This window comes from Tyto alba, unplaced genomic scaffold (assembly GCF_018691265.1).
Source record: "Tyto alba isolate M040663 unplaced genomic scaffold, T.alba_DEE_v4.0 Super-Scaffold_44, whole genome shotgun sequence".
Lineage (NCBI taxonomy): Eukaryota > Metazoa > Chordata > Aves > Strigiformes > Tytonidae > Tyto > Tyto alba.
In genome coordinates this window covers 10200533-10227450 of record NW_024881320.1, presented here as the reverse complement: position 1 = coordinate 10227450, position 26918 = coordinate 10200533, and the positions used below count along the sequence as shown (strand labels likewise).

Genomic DNA, 26918 nt, shown 5'->3' with positions numbered 1-26918 from the left:
ACTGGCAACAGAGAACCTGTAAACATCTAAACTGGGGAGGATAAATGGGACGGGAAGAAGTAGATGAAATAGTAATTATAGAGAGTTGTCTATTTTCTGAAGACCAACTCAAACTGGAGTGGCATAAAGTATAATAGGCATATATGATGATTTGAAGTCAGTGCTTCACAGCTAAAAGTATAGAAAGAAAAATACCTATTAGAAGAGATGGAGAGATGTGATTTTTTTTTTTTTTTTTTTTTTTTTTGAACAACTAAGACGGATCAAAACACCATGATGTTAAATGACATCTTTAGTCAAACAATACAGAACTTTGGGTGAAATAGCTAATATTTTTCTAATAGTAATGTTGTGTAGTTCTAGAATTGCTGCTGCTCTTCATAGTTCTGCTTAGTAGGTGCTAACAAAACAGAAATCATCTGGTCTGCCACACCCGGGATTATGAATTGACTGAGCTTCTGGCAAAAGCAATTTATTTAACAGATTCCATTTTACACAACTAGCTATTTGTTTTCAAAATACTAGGGGTGATCTAAGGAATTAAACTATTAAGTCATTATTATGTGCATAGTAAATAGTTTAAAATTGCAAGGCTTTGGAAGGTTCAATCAGATTCTACTTTTCAGATTCTGAAAAACAAAATTATACCTGTGTAGCCTCTTAGAATTATTTGAGTAGATATATGAAAACAAATCTCCTATAGGAGGTTATGAAAGTGCCTTTAGAATTTGTGGCGTGAAGGGCAATAACCTGTAGTAGATCAGAAACTGCCAAAGAGTAAAATCACTTATGAGTAATTATTCACTTTTGTCATGAGAGAAAAGAGTTGGCATAATTGTATCAGAAACCTTTAATATTAGGACTGATTTTGAATGTTATGAGAAAGATGACTGGAAAAGTAGGTGGTTAAGATGAAGGTAATGTAGTTACATTTTGACCCAGTCGGCTTCAGAGGTTAATGAAAAGCATGATAGAGCAGTCTGCAGTGATTACTTGGGCACCTTGCTATGGACTTGTGATAAAATAAAAGGGCACTGATTTAGAAATTGTATTTTCCCCCTTGCTAGAAAAGAAAAAAAAAAACTTTGTAAGAAATACAAATAAAAATAGTTTGCTTAGGTATCTTCTATAATAAAAATAAAACAAAGCCAAAAAAGTGATCATTTGGTGATGAGCAACAGACAAAAAGGGTTAGGAATATGGATAAACTCATGAGGTAAAGTATGACCGCTGCTTTGCAAAGCAGTCATGATAAAAGGTTTAGAAACAGATTCGTATTTTCTTAGCCCCAAAGCAATAATCTATCCACTGATACTGGAATCCTGACAAATTAAAAACTGCTTGAAAAAAACCCAAATGACACCAAAACAAAATCCAGATTTTCAAATAGCATATAATTAGGAATTTTCAGGTAGAGGCAGATTAATATTACTGAAAATTGGATCACATCTACTATATAGTTATTTTAATGTTCTCTTATTACTCAGTTTTCCTCTGCTGCCATTTTTGTAGTATGAGATGCAAGAAAATGGGGAGAAATTGTCAGTGAGTTTCAGTGTCTGTGGACATCTGTATGTCACAGCAGTGTATATTCTCTTTCTTTCATTGACAAAAACAAGACTTAAGATAAACCTGAGGTCATCCTGTAATTTATAACTTGGGGTAGGTAGTTTTCTGACACACTCAACAAATGGTGGAGAATTCAGCAACAGATAAAGCTGAGAAAAGGTCCATTTCTTAAACACTCAAACTTTTGGCAAGTCAGTACATAATTCTTATATCTTAGCTTACTCTCAAGTATCTCAATTTTGAATTCAGGATTTTTGGCTGCCTCTTTCATTATAAGCTGTTAGTGCTTATGCATGTTTTCCAGACTGAGAAGATACGTAGAACTGTCTTCTGATAATCAATGGAAAGTGCTGTAGCATACCTATAGATAATTCAAGAGTGCTGGATTACAACCTATTTGACTTTTGTCCCTCAGAGTAGGGTGAAAAAGTATGTGGTGCTTGCATTATTAAATTTGTTATAATCTTTTTGTAGCTTGAAAAGCAACTAGAGCCTGAAGGCTGAGTTGTTTGCTTGTTTGTTTGTTTGTTTGTTTTTTAAGAATCTAATATTTAGGTAGCTCTCCATTTTCATGGATCTACTAGCTTTTCTACATAGTAGGAATTTAGTAAAACTAAATATTTAATGGTTCTCCATGGAAAAGTAGAAGCATATTAAGATGTTTCTGTAGTTTATTTCCTGAATTTACAGCTGGGAAGCCTGGTAGATGTTCTGTTAAGAAATCTGAGCAGGACATGGGTTATTTTTTCATAAGCTGAGGTCTGTTAAAACAAGGCAAATATATCTTAACATGAATAGGCACCTATTCCTTTTAAAACCAGGTGCTGATTCTGTAAGTTAGTGCTAATAAAAAGTGTCTAATGAATACTACACTTCAAAAATATTATGAATAAATGGAACAAAGTAACAAATATTTCTAGTAAATGTAGGTGTTTACAGTTGGGGACAAAAAGTATATCCAGCAGTATAAAAATGACACATTACTGGATATCCTCAAATCTGAAACTGTCTTTGACTATTTTATCCTTTTTCCAGTTTTTTCTCTTTGGCAAAAAGAATAATACACTGTAGCTGTTCCCTGTATTTTAATCATCTAGAATCAGAAACAGAAGAATCTGAAAGGGTTAATATCTGACGATGATAAAAAAAAAAAGAACCAAAAAACAACAACAAAACCAAAACCAACAACAACAGAAAAACAAAACAAAAACCAAAGTCCCCTCCACAAATCTGCACCTATAACACCACCTTCCCCCACTCCCCAAAGTTGCAGCGAGCAGTCTGTTATGGTACTGCTGGTTATTGCTATATCATAATATGTTACTTTAACAGCAGTCTTAAAAATAAGTTTAAGCTATTTGCATTGTAACTTGATAAATGTCAACATGTTGTAGAAATGTCTGTGATTGAGCTAAATGTAGACTGAATGAAAAGATTAAAGATCTTCATAGATCAGCTTGTTTGCTGGAAATTATTTTTGCCTTTCCTCTCCTGGTTGCAAGCAGAATTATTCAATATTTCAGAAAGATTCTTATCCCTGGATATGCCCTTGGAATCTTGTTTCCACAGCAACACAAAGCTACTGATAAAACATCCCTTTTAAACTTTAAATCAGTCTTTTATTTAGAGTTGTAATTAGGATGCTTGCTGGTAGCATTGTGTATTTTTATGTGTATGTATGCATACATGGAGAGCAGCCTGTAAAACAGTCATAAGGCGAATAATCCTAGAAGTGTTGGAAGACTATCCCATGATGGGGTAAGCCTTCAGGCAGCGTGGCAGAGGAGTGTATTGAGGATGGGGGTGCCGACAGAGTAGGCAGTTGTTTTTCAATGGTTATATGAAGAAACAGCCCTCTGTGGGATGTAACTATTGCCAGGAGCTGGCTCCTTTCCTCCCGGCAGCTGCAGCATGCTCTCACTTGTTCCAGCTCTGCTCCAAAATGAAACACGTGAAGAATAGAAATGGATGGAAGAACACGCAGCAGCCATTGTGGGTAGAAGGAGCTAAGCTTTGGCACTTGTCCCAATCTGTCTGGTGAAAAGCTTTCCTTCCTTGAGAAGGAGTTAATGGGAGAGAGGCTACATGTTAGAGGTTCATCTGAGCAATTAGTATGGCGTTCTGTATAGGCTGCTCAGACACTGCAATACACTTTCTGGTCATAGCGTTTGGAAGTAGCCCCACCCCAGACTTCTTTGTAAAAAGGAAGTTGGTACCAGAGCAGTAGAAGGCTAAAATACTGCCTTTAAAAGTTGTGTGGTGGAACTTCTTGGGCTATAAATGCTTGTTTGTTTATTTCATACAGCTGTGCAAGATGTTTTACTTAGTCAAAGATTTGTTATATATTTACAAGATACTTAGTATTAGAAATTATAAACTGTACTGCTAGGGCTCATATTGATTTTCATGTGGTGTCTTAAAAGTACTAAATAATGGTGCTATTGCAGGTTGTCACAAGATAGTAACCACAGCTCGAAATAGGAATAATGTTGTGTATACTAAGAGTTGGGCAGTTGCAAAATCTATATTTAAATTTAGCACTTTACAGATAAATAGCACTCACAGCTGAATGGTTGCATCAGCTTGTGAAGCTGCACATCACTGGGGTGGAAATAAATCCTTCTGAATATTGGAAGTGTCAGTAGCTAGATTTAATAATAATGTGAATAACATACAGACTGTTAAAGGGAAAGTTCTGTGTGCAGTGATTGGTACATGGGGTTAATTAATAGAAACTAAAAGCTATAAATTATCACTCTAGAAGTTGTTAGTGTATGAACTGTTACTCCCACTTTACAGATTTTTCTATTCTCTGGAAAAAAGTCTAGATAATAGGAGGTTCTTGCCTTTAGAAGGTGTCCCAGTTAACTGCTTCAGTGAAAATATAAACAGTTGTTGTGAGATTTAGTAGAAGCTGACAGTCTAGACAACTAGGTTAGACTGTGCACACTGGGATGGCATTTCCAGAATGCAAATAATCTAAATTTAGGATGTGCTGCGTGGTGGATGGGACCTCTATGTGGAGCTATTATTTTTTGGACTGTAGGGGGAGCGCAAGTGATTATTAGTTGTAAAATTAGATCTCTAATTCTAGCTAAGGCTAAGCAAGATGAATCCTGTGTTAAGTGATAAGCTGTTACATTAACTGCACTGAGTTAATGCACTGAGGGTTTAGATTTGCACTTTTTATAGTTTTTGTTTGCAAACACTACAAACGGACACTGTGTGTGAGCAGCATATTCAGTGGAGTTCTGGAGAGCAGTGGGTAAATCTGGTGTTGGTGGTAGGTGGCAGTTGAATGGAGATTGTAAGGAACAGGGAACGCTTTGGGAAATGCTTCAGTCTGACCTATGAAGGACCCAATTTTGTTAGTTTATGGTGTTTTCTAGGAAGTGAAATAGATAATGCTATATGGTTTCATAGGCCAAGTAGGTGTCTGAATGTAGCATATGTGCATGAGAGAACACATGACTTCAGTTCTACTGAAGTTTGGTCTAATATCTAGCTTTTACAGTTTTCTGTAACGTGTCAAATTGAAAAAAGCACTGTTTTTTGAAGGGTCAGAGTTTACTCCAAGCCATATTTGCTTTGAGGGCTGTGACTCTGTGAAATAGTGTTAACTTAATACATATTCTCTGTGTACCTGTATTATGCATGATATTTCAAATATTATGCATAAACAAGTGTACCTAACTGCTTGTATGATTAGCTTCTTGCTCATATGAATCAATATAATCTTGCATATGTTTTATCAAGTTTCTGAAATATGAGTTTTTCTGTAAGTTATGAGTTTTTAATATGAGTTTTTCTGGACAACATAAATCCAGTGTCCCTCTTAATGTTTCAACTAGATAGTGTTTTGGTTTTGCTCTCCTTAGCTGAGGCTTTGCAGTGGTAACAGCAATGCATGCTTAGCTACATTAGTGTGGTGAGATCTTCTGATACAAACAGAAAAATGACTGTGTGCAGAATGTACACTGGAGAGGAAATTGATTGCATCTTTCCTGCAAATAGTCAGCTTTTTTCCACACTGCATCATATGCTTTGTAGTTGAACCATCTGAAAGCAAAATTACCCATCCTTTTCTATAAAACAGCATAAACCTTTTGCTAAGAAAATGCTTCAAGAACTATTAAGTGAAACAGCTACAAGAGAGGAAATCTTGGTGTATTTAATTGATGGATTGAAGTTCATTGCATCTGTACAGGGAAAAATGCATATTTTTCATCAGTAACCAACTTTTGCTTGAGAAGCAATAACTTAGAGGTTTATCAAATATTGTAAGAGATTAGGAGCTTTTATTTAAGCAGCATCAATTGGTAAATATTGGCATTTTGCCTGTTTCTGTTCTTCATAGCTGCTGCTGTCCAGTACTTTGAAAGGAAGTAAGATTCTGCATTGTGGGAGAAAAATATGCTTAAGTCAATACATAGAAGAAGGTAGGAGGTTTGTTTATAGAGATAAAATGGTCCATAGGATTCTTTAATTTCTTTCCCAAATACAGGTTGTTCATGCTTCAGAATTACTAGTTTTGTTTTCTGCTTGTGACTTACCTTACTGGTATATTGTAAATACCACAGGTGATTAACTAAGAAAATTACTCCAGATGAAGTGCTCTTGAAGGCTATGCCAAGTTCTACTTATGGGACTTTGTTATTATCTATTTTGGGACTTATGAACTGCTAACGTGTTATCTATACATATGTAATAGCAACAGTTGTAATGAATACTTGCTTAGCGTGTGGAATTTCAAAGCACCCTGTGGAGCATTTGAGTTCAGTGTTTCCAGAGGCAAATAAGTTGTGCAGTCTGTCTGTGGTTATAGACTGGAGTTACAGATGCAGACAAGTCAAAGTGATTCTGTGGAAAAATCATGCAAAAAGGATGTCACTACATAGGCATGAACTGTATGAAGATCTTACTGGTGGCACAAATTCTATGCAGTTCTTAATAATGAAAGTGAGAAATATTAAACACCTTTGCATACAGTGGTAACAGTACTGTCTCAAAACCACCTTGTTGCACCATAAATCTGCTTAGTGGTAGAACCACCTTGACGTGGCCAGGCATTTGAATTCCTTCTAGGTCTCCTTTCTAATTGGATTTTCATATTCCATTCTGCTTTACCTGATCACCAATACCTGGACATCTCAGCAGAGTAAGGCCAATTAAGAGAGTTTGAAAGAATGTACTGGGACTCAATTATAGAAATTGTTGCAACGTAAAGCCTGTTTGGCTAGTATTTTTATATGAAATAGTTGAGGCTAACAGAAATGTTTAGATGTAGGCTTGATTATTTTTTAATTTCCAAACAATGCAATAGTGAGCAAAAAGAAATTTGAAAGGAACAAGAATTATATACACAAATTTAAATTCTGAGTAATTAAATTACCATATACTTTTAATACTAAGTGAAATTATTATAATGAGATGCTTTGTCATTCACATAAGCAAGACTATAGAAAACATCCTAACATTTGTAAGGATTCATAACACTTTTACTAAATAATGAGTCCAAATTTTTGAAATTTATGTATGTCTCGCTGAGTCTTTTTATTAGATTCAGGCTGTGATAGTCTTCATAAATATGTAGGCATTTTGAACAGAAATACTGAGACCACTTTATCGGTATAGCTGGGAATGCTGTTCCGAGCTTCTGAAATGACAGTACTGTAAATGTAGCAGCTAGTGTGTGTGTTAATATGGGTCACAATCACTGTGTTACCTCCTTGTGCTGCTGCTTGCTTTCGCATCATGTGTGTAGTTGGAAACATCCTTCTCAAACTCTGTTATTTTTAGAACTGAACTTGGAAATGTGTTTTCACAAGTTCTCCATCCCTTTTGTTCTTCCATGTCTGTACTTCTTGGAGGTGCTGACAGTGTAGCTCAATGGAGGAGTAAAAGGTTGTGACAGTTGGAATTACTTGCAGGAGTTGGACATAGGATGTGGAATTCTGCTGCTTGAAGGATGCTTTTTGAAGGCTTTTGTGCACCACAAAGTGAATGGGTTAACTCAAGATGAGCTTTTTCTCTCAAACTTCTTGATTGCAGCATATAGACTCAAACTTGTTTGTTCCACAGGCTGATAAAGATGATGAATATTTCCTTCTTTGTTCAGGTACCCAAGAGTCAGCAGACTCCAAGTCAGTCGGGAAAGCTAATGACTTGTAGATACCCAAATATGTTGGAGATAGAACAACAGTATTTTGTCTCTTTGTCAAACTAAAAGATATATGCCGCTGACGCCTCTCTTCTTTTGATAAAAATAAATGTAAAACAAATGCACAGCCCCTATATTCAACTGAATTCACGTTATTGCCTTCTAAATCGAATGAATTTAATATTCCTTATAACTAATGTTATTGATTCTCTTCTAGTTCTGCTTATGATAACGTCAACAAAGTTCGAGTTGCTATAAAGAAAATCAGTCCTTTTGAGCATCAGACGTACTGCCAGAGAACTCTGAGAGAGATTAAGATCCTACTGCGCTTCAGGCATGAGAACATTATTGGAATAAATGATATTATCAGAGCTCCAACTATTGAACAAATGAAAGATGTGTATCCTTTCAAAGTTTTAAGTTATTTTGCATAGTGAGTGATGGTTGCCATCTTCTCTGTTTTGATTGTTTCTTCTTTTTCATCCTCTTCCTTACTGAATTTTATTAAAAGTTGGCTTCTATTATAGTAAATTGAAAGGGAAATTCACAGTGTTTGAACAGTTTATAGATACATACATAGATTTAATATTTGGTTGAATGCTAGTTTTGTTTGTTCTTTTTTAGGAAAAGAAAAAAAATTTTAATTTCTGTCTTCCAAGGCAAAGAACTCTACATTGTAGAGATGACTTAGTTAAGTCACTTAATCCTAAAACTGTACGTGCTCTTAATAGAGCTGTTATTAGAACTGATTGCTCTGAGGAGGAAATAAAATGTCCAGACCCTGCTATAATTGTCTGAAATTTTCTTAAAGAATAGAATGAACACATCTTGGAGGGGGATGGGGTGGGGGGAGATAAAACACAGCCCCCAGTTTTGCATATTTGAAAATGCATATGTGAAAAGTCAGAAACATGGGCAGGTAAACATGCTTGATTAATGTATGCAAATCTGGCCTTTTTGTTTTACTAATTGTTCTTTCATGGGAAACTTGGCTTTATATAGATACAACTTCCTGTGGATATCTGATGCATGAAGTAGTCTAGTCTTAGCTGGAAGACTCTACTTGAGATACAAGGCCTAGTTTAGAGCCAACCAGCTTAATTTCTCCAAGTCTGTGTACATCGGTTCTTATTGGTCTTATTGGTTTTGTGGGTCTTTGCAGATGTCTGTCCAATAAAAAGCCTAAATGCATGCAGGCAGAAATTGAACTGAATCTAGGTCAAATGTTTTCAGTTCATAAATTAACAATATATTATTTGAGTTCAGCTGGTCTTATGTGGGGGTTCTGAGGTTGCATTTCTGTGGCTATTTTGACTAGTGTCAGTGCATGCTGCCCTTAAAAAGATGTCCTAGTTGTGTGATCCAGTCTCAATACCCAGAGGAGAGGATGGAAACGCCCAAGTGGAATGGCAATAGTAGCATGTTTTTAATGAAATCCTGTTTTGGTGAAAAGTGATCATGGAACTACACCTCAAGGATTTTGCAGACAAACTGAATTAAGGGAGAAGAAAATTTTACTTAACTCATTCCTACCAAAGCAGAAGAAAATCCCTTTTCTTTATGTTCATTCCAATCTTAGGAAAAAAAAAAAAAAAACAAAACAACAATCTGACTGAAAATATTAGGATTCAATTTTGGTAAGCAAAGGACTGTTACATTCAATGTATCATAATAAATATATAGTAAAGGAGAAAAACTGCTGAATTTTTGAAGCGGAGAGGTGGCGGAGAAGACGGATCAGAAATGATCAGGTCTTCTGCCTTCATGCTTTTAGGCAACTGGAAGCAAGTATCTCAGAAGCTTATTATTCATTAAACTAAAAAACAGCCTTTATTTCTTGGCAAGCAGGATAGGAATCTGATCTTATTAAGAGTCCAATAAAGATCAGGCTTTAATATAAACAAATAGAGGTTTATGATGATTAATTTGAGAGGATAAAAATGCTGGTGCCTCTTAATTCTGTAAAGGGCTGCATCATGTAACAGGATTGATTTGATTCAAAACTTGTAAAGCAAGAAGCAACTACATAGTTTCACAATTGTCATGAAACAGACAAATAAGAGAGATTGTTACGGAAGTTTCATTGGGTACTGTATGTTGATATCTAACATCATGCCACGTTTGTGTTGCTGCCTTACATCTGATGCATTACAGATACATTGTGCAAGATCTTATGGAGACAGATCTTTACAAGCTCTTAAAGACTCAACACCTCAGCAACGACCACATTTGTTATTTCCTTTACCAGATTCTGAGAGGGTTAAAATATATCCATTCGGCCAATGTGCTTCATCGTGACCTCAAACCTTCGAATTTGCTGCTTAACACCACTTGTGATCTCAAGGTTAGCTAAAATTTGTCAGAAATTTTGCTCCCATGATCTTCATAAACCACCTGCTATAACCACAGATGTGTTTTTGTTACTAGGGAATGCAATTTTTATCCTGGAAAGACTGCCAAAACACTGGTTTTGATAAAATAATTATTAAGATTTGAGTGACTAAGAATTTACTGTTACGCTGTTTTAACGAGTGCATCACTGTTTCCATCTGGAGGCTGACTTTGAAACAGCCTCTTTGAAAGCTAGGTGAAAATACTTATCTGAAGCAAAATTGTGTTTACTTACAAAGTAAACTCAAAACTCTGTATTTCAGGTCCTGGTTTCTCTGTTTAAATTGTTAATTGTTTGTTGCTGGAAAAGGACTTCATGTTAGTGGGCAACTAAAATGGCACATGAAATTGAGTGCTGATTAAACGCACAGCAATTACTCGGGGAGAGAACATTCCTAATTTACATTTCTAGTGATGGGCTCTCTACTAGTAAATACTACAGAAGGATGATATTAGAGCTGTTACGATTCTTGGAAAATGTCAGCTCAATGCTTAGTGGCATTCAGTAAAGCAAACCAGGTGTGAAGAATTAGAACAGAAATAGAGAATAAAACAGAAAACATGCCATTCTGTAACTTTCTGTTGTTCTTGAGTCTTCAGTTCTGTGATCGTGCACTTTTCCCTATGCTATCCTGTTAAAAATGAGGAGACCAGGATTTCAAAGTACTTTTCTCCCTCTCAGGAAGAACTATATAGCGTAGTTCTCTGCTGAAAGATACTGCTTGAGGAAAAGAAAGAATACAATAGAATTTGATAAAATTTAGTGGCATAGGGAGGTTGAATAGAGAACAGTTCTTCACTGTCTTTACCTGTTAAAAAGGTGGTGGTGGTGGGAATGAAAGGAGCAGGTTGCATGTTCAGAGTGAAAGGATGTAGTAGTTAACTTGCAGCATTGTTAAACTGTGGAATTTGGTGCCACAGAGCACTGGATATTACAGATAATGTAACTTAAAAAAACACCGAACAAGTTATTAGAAGAAAAAGCTATTGAATGCTCCCTCTGGTTTAGAGTGGCAGATCCACGGAAGATGAGACACTAGTAGAGAAGCACTGGAGTATGTTCCCTTTTATACTTCACATGATGTATTTGCAGTTGGCCACTGATGGAGTGCAATTACAGAGCTTACATCACTTTGATCTGACTTGGTACAGCTGTGTTTGTTGCATATTGTGTTGCACCTAATTACACTTCATTTTTTATAGTAGCTCTAGCTTTCTAATTTAAAAAAGCCCAAGCAAACCAAAAATAACCTCTTCAAAATGTAAACCAGTTGCTGTCCATACCAGTTTGTCACAATTCTGAGAAAAGTCCTTGCTGTTCATATGCTGGTCCATGCTAAATACTGGCTACATGATCAGTTTGCTTTACATTCCCGCTGCTACTTGTCAGCTTTTCCTGATGCACAGTGCTGCTGGACTTGTCACCTTAGACGCTTGCTGTGAGATTTCAGCAGTTTATTACATCAGATCCCTTCAAGGCATTAACCCCTTAATGAAAAAAATAGAGTAAAATCTACAATGACTGCGTAATAGAAGCAGGAAAGAACAAGTTTGAGTGTAGTTCTGTGCAATTAAAGGCAATAAAATAATAAAAGGCAATGTTTTAACACAAGTAAGATCATCATGAAAAAGAAGGTAAGCTCATTGTGTGGCAAAATAATATGTGATCTTAGTGATTTCTGTTATTATTTCTTTATAAGATATTAAAAACAGCATGCAACTGCAGTATATGCTTCCTAGTACAGAATATGATAGTCTGTATGTCAGAGCATATGCTTTTTCATAACCTAAAGGGAACTCTGGTGTTGTATTAATACCACATCTAAAGTTTAAGCAACAGATTTGGAGAGAAAACTGGTACGTGTTAGGCCTTGTCTGATGAATGGTGAACTTGTACTAACTTGTTTCTTTCAGGGCTGTTCTGCAAGTGTGTGTGTCAGCTATGTGCATGTGCATGATTACACAGTTGATTATTGTACGTAAACTCAAAACACAGCGTACTGTGAAAATGAACAACTTAAAATCACACTTTTGAAAGAAAGAAAATAGAAAGTTTGTTCATCTTCAGTGGTAATGCTGTTAGCTTCTTTAATGGCATTATGAGAGCAAACTGTTGATCTCTTCTGGAGCTGAGTCCTACAGGTTGTAACAAGAGCTCCATCTTTCTTCTCCCTTAAACATGATCTTGACCTCTGGATCATAGATTCCATTTCCAGGAAAGAAATGTATGTGTCTATTGACAAAATTTGTCTGTGAACCCTATAGGATCCTAAGCAGCTGAAAGGCTCAGGACAAACAGCTTTAGGATCTGCACTTCTGTTTCCTTAGGCCATGCTACAGACTTAAATGAGACCTTAAATATGAATTATCACATAACGAATGAAAGTTTGTGAAAGTATATCATTTATCTTAACTACTGTCTCTTGTTACATATTTTCAGTGAAATACTAGATTTGAAAGTCCATGAAAACTACTACCTTGGGATCTCTTTCCAGTGATAGTCCTGGGTAATAAAGATACTGATCTCCTCCCTTGCAGCCTGGCATCTTTCTCATGAATGAGATTCATGTACATTGACATGCTGCAGGCTGGAATATACTTTAAAATAATATCTAACATTTTTAGAAATATTTTCATATGCTTTCATGATTATTCGCATCCAACAATTTGGCCTGTTTTGCAGTTCTGTAAATGAAATAAGCTTCATAAAAACTCCCATGACCATAGAATTTTCCTAGGCCAGTGGCATTAATATTTCAGAAAATGAGTCAAAGTTATTTTAAACAGATTCTCAACTAGTATATTTTGCGGTGTCTTCAGTGTACCAGTTTACTCCAGCTGAGTATCTGCTCCTTTGACTTGGTTAAAACACACTATAGTGATATTATTTATAAGTTGCACTTTTCTGTCTACATAGTGAATACTCCCAAGTATTAAACATCCAAGAATTGTTAGGTACTTTGATAGTCTTGAAAGGAAGATGATGAGAGGGGGAAGATTTTTTTTTTGTGTGTGTGTGTGGAAAACTGCGTTATTGTTTGCTTCAGGATTTTACCAATTACTTAGAGACACAACTGTTTCAACTACCATCTTATTGTTAAGAACTAAACTTAATGGAAGCCTCTCCGTTTCCTTTTATACAGATAGATACATACATGCACACAGACTCCTCCATGATACAACTTCAGATATTTCAGTACATTAGTAGCACTGTTGGGTGTCATTTCATTTGCTTAGTAAATGGTCATATGTACATGAGCTTCATAAATCTTCCCATCTGCTTGATAGCTTCATCCAATTCCAAGTCACCTCTATTTTAAATAAAAACATACCTGATATAAGAACACTGTCTTCAAGAAGTGGAAGCTAAATATATAACTAGGATGCTGGCATTTTATTTATTTATTTAGTGGGGAAGTTATTCCTTCACTCTCACCAGCATCTGTTTGTCTCTCCAGGGCATGAAGCACTGCCTGACATACCTGGGTCTTCCGTAATGCAGTTTTTTTCTTCTCTGCTTAGTCAAAATGCCAAAAAAATTTTGCTTGTCATTATGTTGCTTTCACAGATTCTTTCTTCTTTTGTTTTAGTTTGGATTGAGAAGTCTACTTTCTTCTGGTGCTTTGGCTTTCACCAATTAATTGAACAGGGATAGTGGACTCATAGTTCTCCCCCCACGCCCCAAATAGGGTAGCTGCTTTGTTAAATGCATTCTGTTGCCACAGGGCAAGAACTGTCTGCCCCCACCAGAGTACAGCCAGTCCCTGTGCTTCCTCCCTTGCACACAGGCCTTGAGGCAGAATGCTGGCCTCTGCAGCCTCTCTTTTATTCTGCCCTGCTAATGCTCCTGGTCAGCTCCGCAGCTGGTGAAAACACTGCTAACAGCCAAGCGCCTCTTTCTTGCAGCTTCAACCTTGATGCCTTTCTCACTAATGGTGTTTCTTCTTTCTGCTTAACCTGTTTCTGCTCTAGTCAGCAGGGTTTTTTTGTCATTTTAACAAGCTCTCTTTGTCATTAGTCTTCTTTTCCATCCCATGTGCATTTTTCTACTTGAGAGATTCACAGACACCTTCTGTAGTTCAGTTCTTTCTCCTCACTGTGGGCCAGAGTGGCCTTTTTATTTTGTCTTAATAGTAACAAATCATAGCACTTTGCTTATGTGTAATACTATAATCCTTGCCTGTAGTCTTATCTATCTTTTTTCTGAGGTTAGGAGGAAGAGATTACAACAGTTTTGTCTGCCTGCATAATTATTTTCTGAAATCCATAAAGCTGTCCTCTACAGTTTCTTCTCTCCTGTCTTTACAGGAGACTCTTATGATTATTTATACCGATATGTAAGCTGCTAGTTGCACACAAGGCAGCTGCTCTTTTTCCGTAGCCAGGGAAAACCTTGACATGCTTAAACAGTTCTTTCTGGTCTTGTTTTCTAAGAATTCAGGGGTTTGGATTTTTTTAATATGTAGCTAAAGTCAGAGAAGTCATCCTGTTCAGTTTGACTTATGAATTTGATCACTGCCTTTTCTTCAGTCTCTCTGTTTAACAGGCAGTTGCTGAATCTTGTCATTTATATGTAGCTTTTAGTCAGCTGAATCAGTTCTTTCGTAACTGATCTATCAGTGGTTTCACAGGCTGTCCCTCCAGGAAAATAAAGGAGTAGGTTGCCAGGGTCCAGTGAGGTTTTTGCATTTTTGGTAGGATTATCCATTACAGTCTTTATTGACTACAACATGTTATTCACATTTTTAATATAGTGTACACAACTATCAAAGAGTATGCTATTATAAAACATATGCATCAGAGGACCCTCTTAACTGTTTGCCAGTCCTATATTAGATGCCTTGTTTTTCTAAGAGTACATATTCTTTCATGCAAATACGTTTCATGTGGAAATTGATCCTTATCATAAACTGGCATTTTTTTGGTGGTAGCAGAAGCATATGAATATGTCTAATGTGCTGCTCAACAAGATTGCTATTTACCTTTTGGAAGGTAAGAAAGGATCAGCTGCTGTACTCTAGAACACAGTCTTTCTTCCCATTTTCAATGTTCTTAACTTCATTAGTTCTGAAAGCTGTGGAACCTGCTTACTGGAGTATAGCTAAAAACACTTTTTCCTCTTTTGCTGAACTGACTAGTCTAGATCAGAGTTTGTTTTTCTCTTCATGGTTAGCTAAAACTATTTTCCTGATACAGAGCTGAGATTATATTTGTGAGGTTTTTTTAAACTCATGCTTCCTTCAGCAACCTATAATCTCTCCAGTCTACCATTATCTCATGATTGGATAGGATGTTTCTTGTGCAAAGTTGCAGTTATGATGGTAGCTTTTGTTAAAAGGGGTATTGAACTTGGCTACAAATGTGTTGGTCTGTAATTCTGTTTTCTGGAAATCTTATTCTCTTTCTCTTTTCATTTTCTGGTAAATTTCCAATAATGGTTGGAGCAGTATGTCTTGCCACCTGTCTGGCAGAGGAGGTGTTAAGTAAGCCCATAGTAGAACAGAAATTTTGCACCAGGAACACCTTTTTTTCCCAAACTGTTTATTCTTCTCGGCCACTGCACGGCCTCATTGGATACTCTTTGCACTTACTCCAAAACATTTTGTTTAATCTTTGTGCAATAATTCGTTTCCAAAAATATAAGTTACCATCACACATCACGGGTTGGGGACAGGTAAGTTAGTAATGTTGTAGTATTGAAAACTGTATGTCTAATATGCTTTTTTTTCTTTATTATTAATTTCTTTGAAACCAGATTTGTGACTTTGGACTGGCTCGTGTTGCAGATCCAGATCATGATCACACAGGTTTCTTGACAGAATATGTGGCCACACGTTGGTACAGGGCTCCTGAAATCATGCTGAATTCTAAGGTAAGAACCACAGTGCGCTGCTGTGGTGCCTCTGTTACTGGTTATTCACTTGCGAGTACCAGTTTTGCTTCCCCCCAACTTCTGTGTTGTTAGGATCAGAATGCTCACATAGTCTTGAGGAAATGTGGAATGGATTTGCAGTACAGCTACTGGCTTGCAATAAATTTGTGATTCCAGATACAATTATTGGATACTACAACTGAGTAATCGTGTGCATGAGTTCCCATGTGTCCACTTCCTCGCCAGTTGTGAGACTTCTTTCCATCAAATGCTCTTCCACAGAGCAGGACAGAAGTGTTAGTAATGGGAGCGTTTTACTGCTGCCTTCATCCAGGCTTGCAAATGTTGCTTTAATGTTATCTTGACGTCTTAATTTAGGTTTAGAATGTATAATGAGGGTGAATCTGATTCTGAAGGCATATGATCTTTGTTGTGTGACAGTCTTAATTGCATTCCAGTAGTCTTAATGAAATCATCCCTTTGGGTTTTTTATGCTTGAAATTATTCTAACGTTCTTCTGTGGCTGTTCTAAGGTGTATCCAGTCCCTGTACGGTGTGAGTAATAGGTATCCTTCATTACCTTTGCATTAGTTCTTACAGCCATACACTTGTTAGCAAAATACCTCTGTGACATGTATTTTATATTCCTTTCCTGTATTTTATATTCCTTGAAGCCTTTGTTGTTTCTGTAGGATTACTGCTTCATTGGCTGTTGGGTTTGATTTGTTGTGGCAATAGTGTGTCTAATGTGTTTTTAGAAAACAGTCACCCGACCAGTTGGATTTTTCTCCCAGCTGCTTGTATTTTAAACTCACTTTGAGGCCATACACATAGGGCAGCTTAACCTTATTTCTGGATATCCACATACATTTATCAGTAACTTTTACAAGGCAGTATTTTGCGTTTCTTAATAGGTGGTCAGTTCCCAATTTTCCTGGCTCATAGATCGATTCCTCTTAGAATTACAGTGCCTCAAAAACAAATGGTCGTGTGATCATGTCCTGAGAGGCAATGCCAAGGTGTCTGCGGATTCAGCAAAGTGACTGGCTGCTGTTGGGAGCTCCCTGCTGATGTGAGGGGGAGCAGAGGGCAGCAGGCTCTGGGGGTGCAAGGCAAGGGAGCTGATGGGCCAGGGGTTCTTGAGGTAAACTCGCCCCTGTGTTACCCAGGCCCTCGTGCAGCGAGTGTGCTTCTGAAGAAAAGCCTTTTCCTACGGGTGACACAGGTTATCCATCCACACGAAAATACGGCCATTTTTTCCATTCTTCTTGTATCCCATTTACAGTTGTTGGCCTTCTCACATCATCTTTACTACTTACTTACGTGTTGCGTTTTACAAATCAGCTAACCAACAATCTGTTTTGCCCTTTCACCCCTTTGCTGAAGGGTTCTTCCTTGTGTGGTATTTGGATCCTGTTAGGAAGAAGGATGGTCTTCTTTTGCATGTGTTTAGCATACTGTTAGGAGCTGTGGAATTAAGAAGAATGGCTTCTTTCCAAAATTTGTTAGTTTAAATTTGTTATAAAATTAGGGAGTCTCAGAAATCTGCGGTTGGTAATATGTTTAGCTAAACCCGGAGAATCCTTTTGGAGGAGCATATCTTGTACACTGCAGTTCTTGCTATCCTTTCAAAGTAGTGTTTTTGATAAACAATTCTTAATGATTTCATTCTGTACAGAAAAACTAAACAGCATGAACAAACATGACTCATGTGAAAAAAAATCCAAAGACTTATTTGCGTGCACTTTGACAATTTACTGAAGTAACATGTTGCTCCAATTATGCAAAAATTTCTTTGACAAAAATGTGTTTTCACTTTACTTGCAGGGTTACACCAAGTCTATTGACATCTGGTCAGTAGGCTGTATTCTGGCAGAGATGCTCTCCAACAGACCTATCTTTCCAGGAAAACACTACCTTGACCAACTTAACCATATCCTTGGTAAGCTTTACATAAAAGCAACATTTCTACATCCATCTGTCTCCATCTTTTCTACCAGCTAGACTGGTCTTTGGTCACTCATTTTTTTCTTTTGTTGGTCAGTGTGTAACGTATGGATCTGTAGGTGTATCATCTGTTCCCTGTAGTCATTTCTGCAGTGATTTCTACAACAAATCACTGATTTGGGGGGCAACTAGAGGATACTTACTGATTTATTTACTACATCAGCAGAGATGTTTTTAAAATAACAAAAAAAGCTCAAATGTACTATCAGATCCAGGCCAAATTTTTCTTTAAATTTCTGTAGATACACCCCTTAATTGGATCTTTTAAATAAATTGCTGGTCATTAGAAAACTCAAATGCATTTGTTCATTTACAAGAAAAAAGAACTTAAACTTTTTAGTAAAGGTTTCTAACAAAATTCTAAGGTATTCTGTACTGTAAAACATTTAGTCGTCTTCCCAGCAGTTTTAATAGTGAGTTTTAGCAAATGCAATACCTTTTTAATGTGCTTTTCATAGAATGCAGTACTGTTTTCTTTTATTTTTTTAGGTATACTTGGATCCCCTTCCCAGGAAGATTTGAACTGTATAATAAATTTAAAGGCCAGAAACTACTTGCTTTCCCTACCACACAAAAATAAGGTACCATGGAACAGGCTGTTTCCAAACGCTGACCCCAAAGGTATTTTACGCTCTGTTATATTGTATCAGAAAGTAATGGCAAGATGGGATTTTTAAAACTACCCTAAGAATTTATCTATATTGGAAATAGAATATGCAGGTCCCTTAAAATGGCAGTATAAATCTAATGGAAAATCATAAACCAGCATGAAACCCTCATACAAGCTTATATTTTTAAAACATTTTTTAATAACTCCCTAAGATTACGTGTTGCAGTGTTTGATCTTTAACTTACATGTAAAATGTAAATCCTGATTCTTGTTACTGTCTTTGAAAGCATGATACATTACTCAAGTACCAAACATAGGCATTGGGCTTTGACATAGGTATCAAACAAATCTTGAACTTTGTTTCTAAAATCAGATATGAGGTAACTACTTATTGCTAAACTTGGTATAGTTTGTGCAGACTACATGTCAGTTCTAGATCAAGCACAATAATATCGAAGTGTGGGTCCTTAGCAGTATGAAAGGGTCAAATTTAATGGGGTAGAAAATTCAGTTATGATTAGGGGAGCAGAAGTTATAACAGCAAGGAATATGATGATTGTTGCCTTTCTTAACAAGGCTTTAGTAAAAACAACTTTTCTTTTGCTAGATAGCTATTAACTTGCCTTTTAAATTTTACTTCATGCAGTTTAAGGGAGCTTGTATTCACAGTACAGTGCTCTTTTTTTATCTGCTCTGACACAATTCATAATTCACTTATTTTTTTAACTGATACGATAATTTACTCTTAGTGGCTGTGATCAGGTACTGAAGAACCATGTGAAAGCTGATTTCTGCAGATGGAACTGTGTAGAACTGATTATCCTTATCACTGAGTGAAACAGCAGTGATTTATTCTGCTTTTATAATAGCGCTCATCAGTGTGAGAATTTTTACCGTGGGCTTCTGACAGCTCAAATTGTAGCAATGCTGATATGCTTAGCTGCTGGGGGAACGTGCCTTCTGCAGTGCTTCCAGCTAGATCTTCAGAGTAGCTTTGGCAGAGCAATTTTTCAAAAAGCTGTTTGTCAGTCATTTCAGTAAAAAAGCATTGTGCACAACATGCTTTAGCATAGAGGAAGCATGTGAGCTTCCACTACTGAGAAAACCACCTCAAGCTAGTTAATGTGGATTACTGTGCAAGTTTGCTGCTTTTTCAGGCTGCCATTGAATGCAGTGGCAAGGTTGATCTCTTCTTCAGTGCTGGGTATACATGGTGCAAAGCTACAACTACTTTGCTGCAGTAAGAAGCCTCTATTTAAGTTCTGTGTCATAAATGATGCAGTCAGGGGAAGAAATGGAATGGAATTTAGGATGCTGCAGATATCTTTAGGCTTCTTGCCAGAATAATAATTTTGTTTCCTTTTCTTGGAAAAGGAAAATGTGTTACAATCAAAGTAGCTGAACAATTGCAGTAACTCCAGCTTGTAGCGTTTGGCAAGAATTTCATCAGACAGCACTCTCTGTCTTACTGGATCTTCAAGTTCTCTGTGGACTCTTTGCAAGTTGTACTCAACAGATTTTGCCTGGATCTTGTGAATATAAATGTATTTGCATCTTAGCTGGAGAGTACCTTCTGGGGTGCTAGTTGTGCTACAATAGTTCACTGTGATGATCTAGAACTCCTAATGACTTCTGGATTACACTTTCATCATTGAACAGCCAGGTTTTCTTTTCAGAATAAGAACATATTCTTTCGTTTTGGAAAAGCTCTATCTTGGTTTGGATTTTTGGCACAAAAATAAATTTTTCAAATATTCGATTTCTGCTGTAGTTAAAGCCAGATTGTACCATAGGGTTCTACGCATTTCTTCCCTCAACATTCGTTCTGACACTAAGAGCCTCTGAAGGGTATCGTCTCCACGAGGCCAGATTGTACCAAAGGGAACCGTAACCACGGAATGCCGATAGGATGGGCAGGAGAGGATACTCTGCCCAAGGTACAGGAAGCAATCTGCTGCTGCTGTTACTGCTACTACAGCTGGGGAATTCCAGATGTAAATTGAAATTAGTACAAAACTTAGGGTAGCATGTGTTTGTTGTGTAATATCAGCGTTTATAACACTTTTGTACTTTGGAGCGTATATTAAACTCTTGCTCACTTTTTTTCCTCAGCACTTGATTTGTTGGATAAAATGTTGACCTTTAATCCTCATAAGCGGATTGAAGTGGAGCAAGCTTTAGCCCATCCATATCTGGAGCAGTATTATGATCCAAGCGATGAGGTAAAGACACTGTTAAAATGTAAATGTTGATTAAATGATGCAACAGGTTATTTTCTTCATTAGTTTAAGGACATTGTTTCTACCGCTCTCATGGAGTTGAAGAATGAATTGCATCAATTTACTAAAATTTTCTATTTGTTGTTCTAATACAACGTTTTGGAGGCACAACACAAAAAATAGATGCCTAGAAAATGAAACTTCTCAGCTAGCTAAGGTCTTGTTTCATAACGTCGGAGATAAAGGAGGAGAACAACGAAGTTTGCCATCAGATTATGCATTTACAACCCCTCAATCTGAACTCGGTGTGGTTTAGTATACAATTAGACAGATTTCAGGTTACTTTTGCTGAAGAAGTAGGAGAGGAGGAAATAAGCTAGTTTTTCTTAAGGGACAAACATGTTTGTTCTGAGAAATACGTATGTTTCAGATATATACCTGAAGAAAAGTTACTAAGTTATGAGCCTTTAACAAATATTTCGACCTGTAGTTTAGATTTAAGTAGCTACTCAATATGGTTTGATTTAAAATGTGGTAAACTGCTATATAAAGCACAGGAAGGACTAATAGAATGAGTTCTTCCTTGAAGGCTGCACAGTATTAGATATTTTTGTGAAGCACATCTTCAGATTTTTTTTTTTTTTTTCCCCATACAGGGGCTACCTGAAATTCAAGAGAACCAGTAATGTTTTAAAAAGTAATAATGTTTCTTTATATTATTAAGCCTGTAGCTGAAGCACCCTTCAAGTTTGATATGGAGTTGGATGACTTGCCGAAGGAAAAGCTGAAAGAACTGATTTTTGAGGAAACTGCTAGATTCCAGCCAGGATATCGATCTTAAATTGTGCATAGGTAAAGTCACAGCAATATGAAACTACTTGGGCAGGGGGAAGAATTTTGGGACTTTGTTACTGCTAATGAAATGTAGAACTTACGTTTTTTTTACAGATACGGTAACTAGCTGTTAAAAGACAGCTTTGTGCTTATTAGTTTCACCTCAGCCTTAATCTGTTGTTGAAGGAACAATTTAGTTTTGCCTACAACATTGAAGTGTCTACAGAGAATCCACACAATTGCCTGAGATGTTTGTGTAGTATTTAGGATACATTTAAGGAATAAGAATTACATTTAAATAGTGCTTCTCAGAATAAAAGCTATGGTAATACTTTGAAATGCAAATTTTATTCAAAAAACATTTTAAGGGGACAGTGTTCTTCATATATTACAGACTACTCTGTCATATGGCTTCAAATGCTTTTTAAAAAAGTTTTCCTTAAATGTAATGTACAGAGGAAAAAAATCTCTTAAATTATTTTAAAGGGAAAAAAACAAAACAAAACAAAAACAAACAAAAAACAAACAACAACAACAACAACAAAAACACAAACAAAACCCAGGACGCTTCAGTATGATTTAACTTCAGGTTTAAGTACCTCTGAAATAGTGTGAGTAAATACAAATAGGTATCTAAAGATTCATAAATTAGTTATGATTAATCTTTTGAAGATACAAAATTTTAATTTATAAATGTTATGTACTGATACTCACTGTCTCTGACTTTTTCTTTAATAAATCCATGAACTTAAACTGGTCTTCATATACCAGAAGGCTTGCAAGTCTCAGTTGTTTGATATAAAATTGGTCAAATACTGACTTGAATAATTTTTCTAATACTCATGGAACTTCTGTGATACCAATAGTTTAAAGTATCAAAGCTTTGTGACTGGAGAAGAAAACTAAACCAAATGCAACAGCCTAAGCTGGAGTGCCAGTTTTATGGTCTTTAAAGTAATTCCTGTGCTGTTCTCCATCAACAGCAGCATTCTACAGTCACCATTTCTTGTTGGCAGATCCAGCAGAAAGGTTCGGTTTTGAGCCAGTGAGCTTCCTCACTACAGGAAATCCACAGCTCTGATAGCAGTGTGTGGAAGTTTTGTTGCTTCGCTATAAGGAAAAACTCTCCTGCACTAAAAATGGGATTTCAGTTTCTGCATTGCATATACCCCCAGTTTTTTAACAGTGAATTCATAGGAAAGAAAGAAAAAAAAAAAAAGTGGAGGAACCTTTTGAAAAATACAGTTTTTACTTAAATAGGGTGACTTCTGTTGCCAGTGGCTTGAGTATTCAAATACATAGAAGCTCACAGATGAAGTAGTTTTGATCTTTAGAAATACTGTATTTTTTTTTTTAAGCTTACTAGCTAACACTTGAAACTACTTTAATAATTAAAAGTTAGGTAAATCTGAGGTTCGCACATCTGACTTACTAGTTGGGCATTGCCAACAGAATTAGACCTGGGACACAGTAGCATGCGTGGTGCTTCTTTTCCACCTGTGTTTTCTAAAGCTAATTCTGTACAGGAGGCACTAGCAGTATGTGTACACACTTGGGAAGAAAATTACATAAATTTTTAGGAGTAAGGTGAAACCTATTACTAATAGGCCATAGTATCAAGGAAGGGGAGAGCAAGTAGTTAACTTTGTGGTAAATTGTAGTTTATGATCTCTCCTGCTTGCCTCTTTGCCCAGACCACACTTACCCAGGTTGTATTGGAGATTAAAGGATAAAGGGATTAGGAATAAAGATACCAGTGATCCAGTACTAACAGAAATTTCTGATTTGCTAAAATTGCTACCTTTAAATGCTACTATGAAGTTCATTTGGCTAACGTGATACTGAAATTTAAATATGGTACTTAAATTACCATCATATCATTATCAAACTGTTCTAGTCATCTGTGGTTAGAATTATTAGCTGTTCCTCCTCACAACAGTGTAAACGTAAGTAGTTGACATCCTAGTGAGGGCCAGTCTTCAGGAGTTGGCTTAAAAAAGACATTAACAGTCTCTTCCTGCACATTTCTGCTCCCTCTGCACCTCAGCCCACCCCCATACTTTATCAGCTAGCTTTTCTCAGTGTGTTAGTTCTTGAGATTGAAAACTTCCCCCTTGACCCTAGTTTTTGGGATCGGGAAGCAATGTGAACATAACAGATTTTTCAGACAACCAAATAATTTACTTCATTAGTTATGATTCATCTTTCTAATCTTTTGAAGATTTAAAAAATTAATTTGAAATGTAATGTACTAATATCCACTGTCTCTGCCTTTTTTTTTTTGTAACATTGGTACTGCTGTGTCTGACTCATGGTAAACATAGTGTACATAAAGCATAGAAATAGGAAAGTATGCTTGTTTTAAAAGGCAACGTTAAGAACTTTCCTCACTGAAATATGTCTCTGCTCTTTTTTGTAGGACAAGGACTTAAAGGACTGGGCATGCTCAAACGTTGCTGTTCCTCTTCCCAGTTCTTTATTGTCGGTCATGTCTTGTGGCCTCTCTCAGCTTATCCACTAACTCCTTTGAGCCATTCAGGAGGGCAGCTCCTGGTAGTTTTGGCTTTTCATGCTTTCAATGAATCTTTTAAGCCTGAAGAATTGTAATTGACACTCCTATGCGTAATGCCCATTGTTGACCTGTTGCAGTACTGTACTGTAAGTGCACCTACTGCTGGCCGTATTTTAACTGCTTGCTTTCTGGTTTGAAAGATGCAGTGGTTCCTTTCACTCCTGGATTAATATCCAAGAAGATAATTCATTAACTTGTAAGACGTTTACACCATGAACTATGTTTTTCTGACTTTACTGAAGTCGCTGGCATTTTTTTTAGAAAAGCTACTATTCAGGGCACTTTAAGTCAGTGACATCCCAGATTTTTTTTGCACTTCCTTTTAAAATAGAAATGGTTAGCATCCAATGGAATTTATACCATTATGCTATGGATTATAGCATAAATCGTGTTCATGTTAATCTTGCTTATGCACTTGTTTGGGTGTCCTGTGCTGTACATACAGGTATTCTATACAGCGTAAGAGCCACATAGGAACCCAACTTAATTGATTTCATCTAAGAAACATTTTTTCCATGTATTGACAGAATTTGTACCTTTTTCTCCCTGCCTTTTCTAAAAGAGATCATTTAAAGTTTAACCATGGTGGAGGCATAGTACTTCCAAAGTTCATACCATGTAGTAGTGTTTATAAGAGTTGTGCAAAGAGAATGAGTGGCAGCTGGCCAACTTATATTTACTCACCGTGTGGTGGAAGATTAACAAAGAACATAATGGCATGATGACCTAATGGTGAATGCTTTTTTCTGTGGAAGGCATCCATATGTGGTGGCAAGCGAGAAACCAAAATGTGATGTTAATAAACTCGGTCTACATCCTGCATACCAATGAAATGCTCCAAATGAGGATTGATAGTTTTTACATTCGAATCTAATCACTGACATTCAGAATTCTTGCAGAGAGGAACACTGCATCTTTAAATGAGAAAGTTTGATTTTACTTTTGCTCCTACAGCATGTCAGCATCTCAAGTTCATTTCTTGCAACCTACACTATGGTGATTTGTAATCAAGCCTCCATGAGCTCGTGACATGAAGTACTGTTCTGTTGTCAAGTACTATCAAACTTTTCTGATAATGCTGAGTTAGGACAACCAAACAAAGCTAGCACTAAATAATGTTTAAAATTGTATACCTTTTAATGATCTTTTCAAGTATTTGTTACTGAAATTGTATAATGTGGAGTTTACTAGGTGTTATGTTCCAGTGCAGTGCCTCCTTTTCTTTCCCCACTGCTCTCTGTGGTGAGAAATTTGCCTTGTTTAAAATAATTACTGTGCCCTCGCATGACTGTTAAAGCTTTCTGTGCAAAGATGATTGTCTAAGTGCCACATGCCTATGATTGAGAAAAAAAATAATCTATTGTTACCTCTGAGTTGTGTTCAACTGAAATGCTATTCAACAAATAACTTAGGAAAAATAGTTCTATTTTTAGCTTTTCATATCTCTGCTGTCTTTTTCTCATTTTATTTTGGCAGCAGTGAAGAATGGATTGTATAAAGACTGCTTGCTAATATGAACAAAATGCACTTGTAATTCCTGGAAATAAATTTAAATCTTCTATCTTCACATTAACATTAAGAATTAGTTTTTGGTTTCCTCTTGGGTAATGTGTTTGAATGGAAATCAGGTTCAATTGCTACTGTAGTATATAAGGATGCTTGCTGGTTAATAACTCCAGGCTTCCTCCTACCATTTAGTCTGCTCTTCAAAGAAATATAGAAAGCCATTAACTTAGACTTCAATAGATAAGGGTGCTTACAAGATTCCATTTCAAAATTTTATTTTTCCTATCGTTTAAGTGTTAGTCTGCCAAAACTAATTTTTAATAAGCAAGGGTTCATCATTAAAGGGCATTTTCTATTAGGAAGTTCCTGTGGTACATAGATCTCTGTTGCGGGGAAAATATTAGGAGCATTGTCAGGACACTGCACAAGTGATCATTGAATTGTGGTATGGAACCTATGCTAAAAACATTTCTATAGAAATACGCACTTGACTGTTGATACTAGTGTAGAAATTTCTTTTGACATTTCTACACATCTTTACCAAAATGCTTTTCTCGCTCAGTTTTGAGAAGTTGAAATATTTCTAGAATCTCTGCTACTTGTACGATCATCATTACTACAGGAATCATTTTTTGGCATGGTTGGAAAGATGACTGTTACTGAAATTGTAACACCTCAGTTTTAATTTATTAAGGAAGAACTTTGGCAGCTTACCTCACCCTTTTCTTTCCCAATTATTTTTTTAATACTTTGCTTAATTTTGGATTTTTGGGGAGGTGTAGACTTACCCTTGCATTCTGTCTCTCCGCGTGAGAAGCCGAGGGTTTGCTTTACCTAACATCTGGTGCTTTTGGGCTTTCTTCCTTAGCTATTCTTAATTAATCCAATTGGCATCCATCAGTATCAGTAACTACATTTATCAATCTATTACTGAATTCAATAAACATTGTTGGGTTGAATTTGTTGATGCGTTAAATGCAGAATCGTGATTTTTTTTTTTTTTTGGTCAGATTTTGAAAATAGTTTAAAAGAAGGTGCCTATAACAACACTGTGTTAGGTCAGTTATTTCATCATTTTACATTGTGGGTTTTTTTCTTTGTGTAGTTTTTATATTTTAGAGCGGAGAACAGCAACTCTTAATCAAAGTAACATGCATATTTCATGGTAAAGATGTTTT

At 36.4% G+C, this 26918-nt stretch overlaps 1 protein-coding gene across 1 annotated transcript in view; it reads left to right on the top strand.

The window, feature by feature from the left end:
* Window positions 1-26710, top strand: part of MAPK1 (mitogen-activated protein kinase 1) — a 36293-nt gene extending 9583 nt beyond the window's left edge. The window contains exons 2-9 of the mRNA XM_033008037.2: window positions 7947-8129; window positions 9884-10073; window positions 15876-15992; window positions 17820-17934; window positions 18489-18620; window positions 20722-20831; window positions 21553-21680; window positions 24082-26710. Coding sequence (XP_032863928.2) covers window positions 7947-8129; window positions 9884-10073; window positions 15876-15992; window positions 17820-17934; window positions 18489-18620; window positions 20722-20831; window positions 21553-21669 — 964 coding nt within the window. The 3' untranslated portion in view covers window positions 21670-21680; window positions 24082-26710. The remainder of the gene's footprint in view (window positions 1-7946; window positions 8130-9883; window positions 10074-15875; window positions 15993-17819; window positions 17935-18488; window positions 18621-20721; window positions 20832-21552; window positions 21681-24081) is intronic.
* The last annotated feature ends 208 nt before the right edge of the window (window positions 26711-26918 follow it).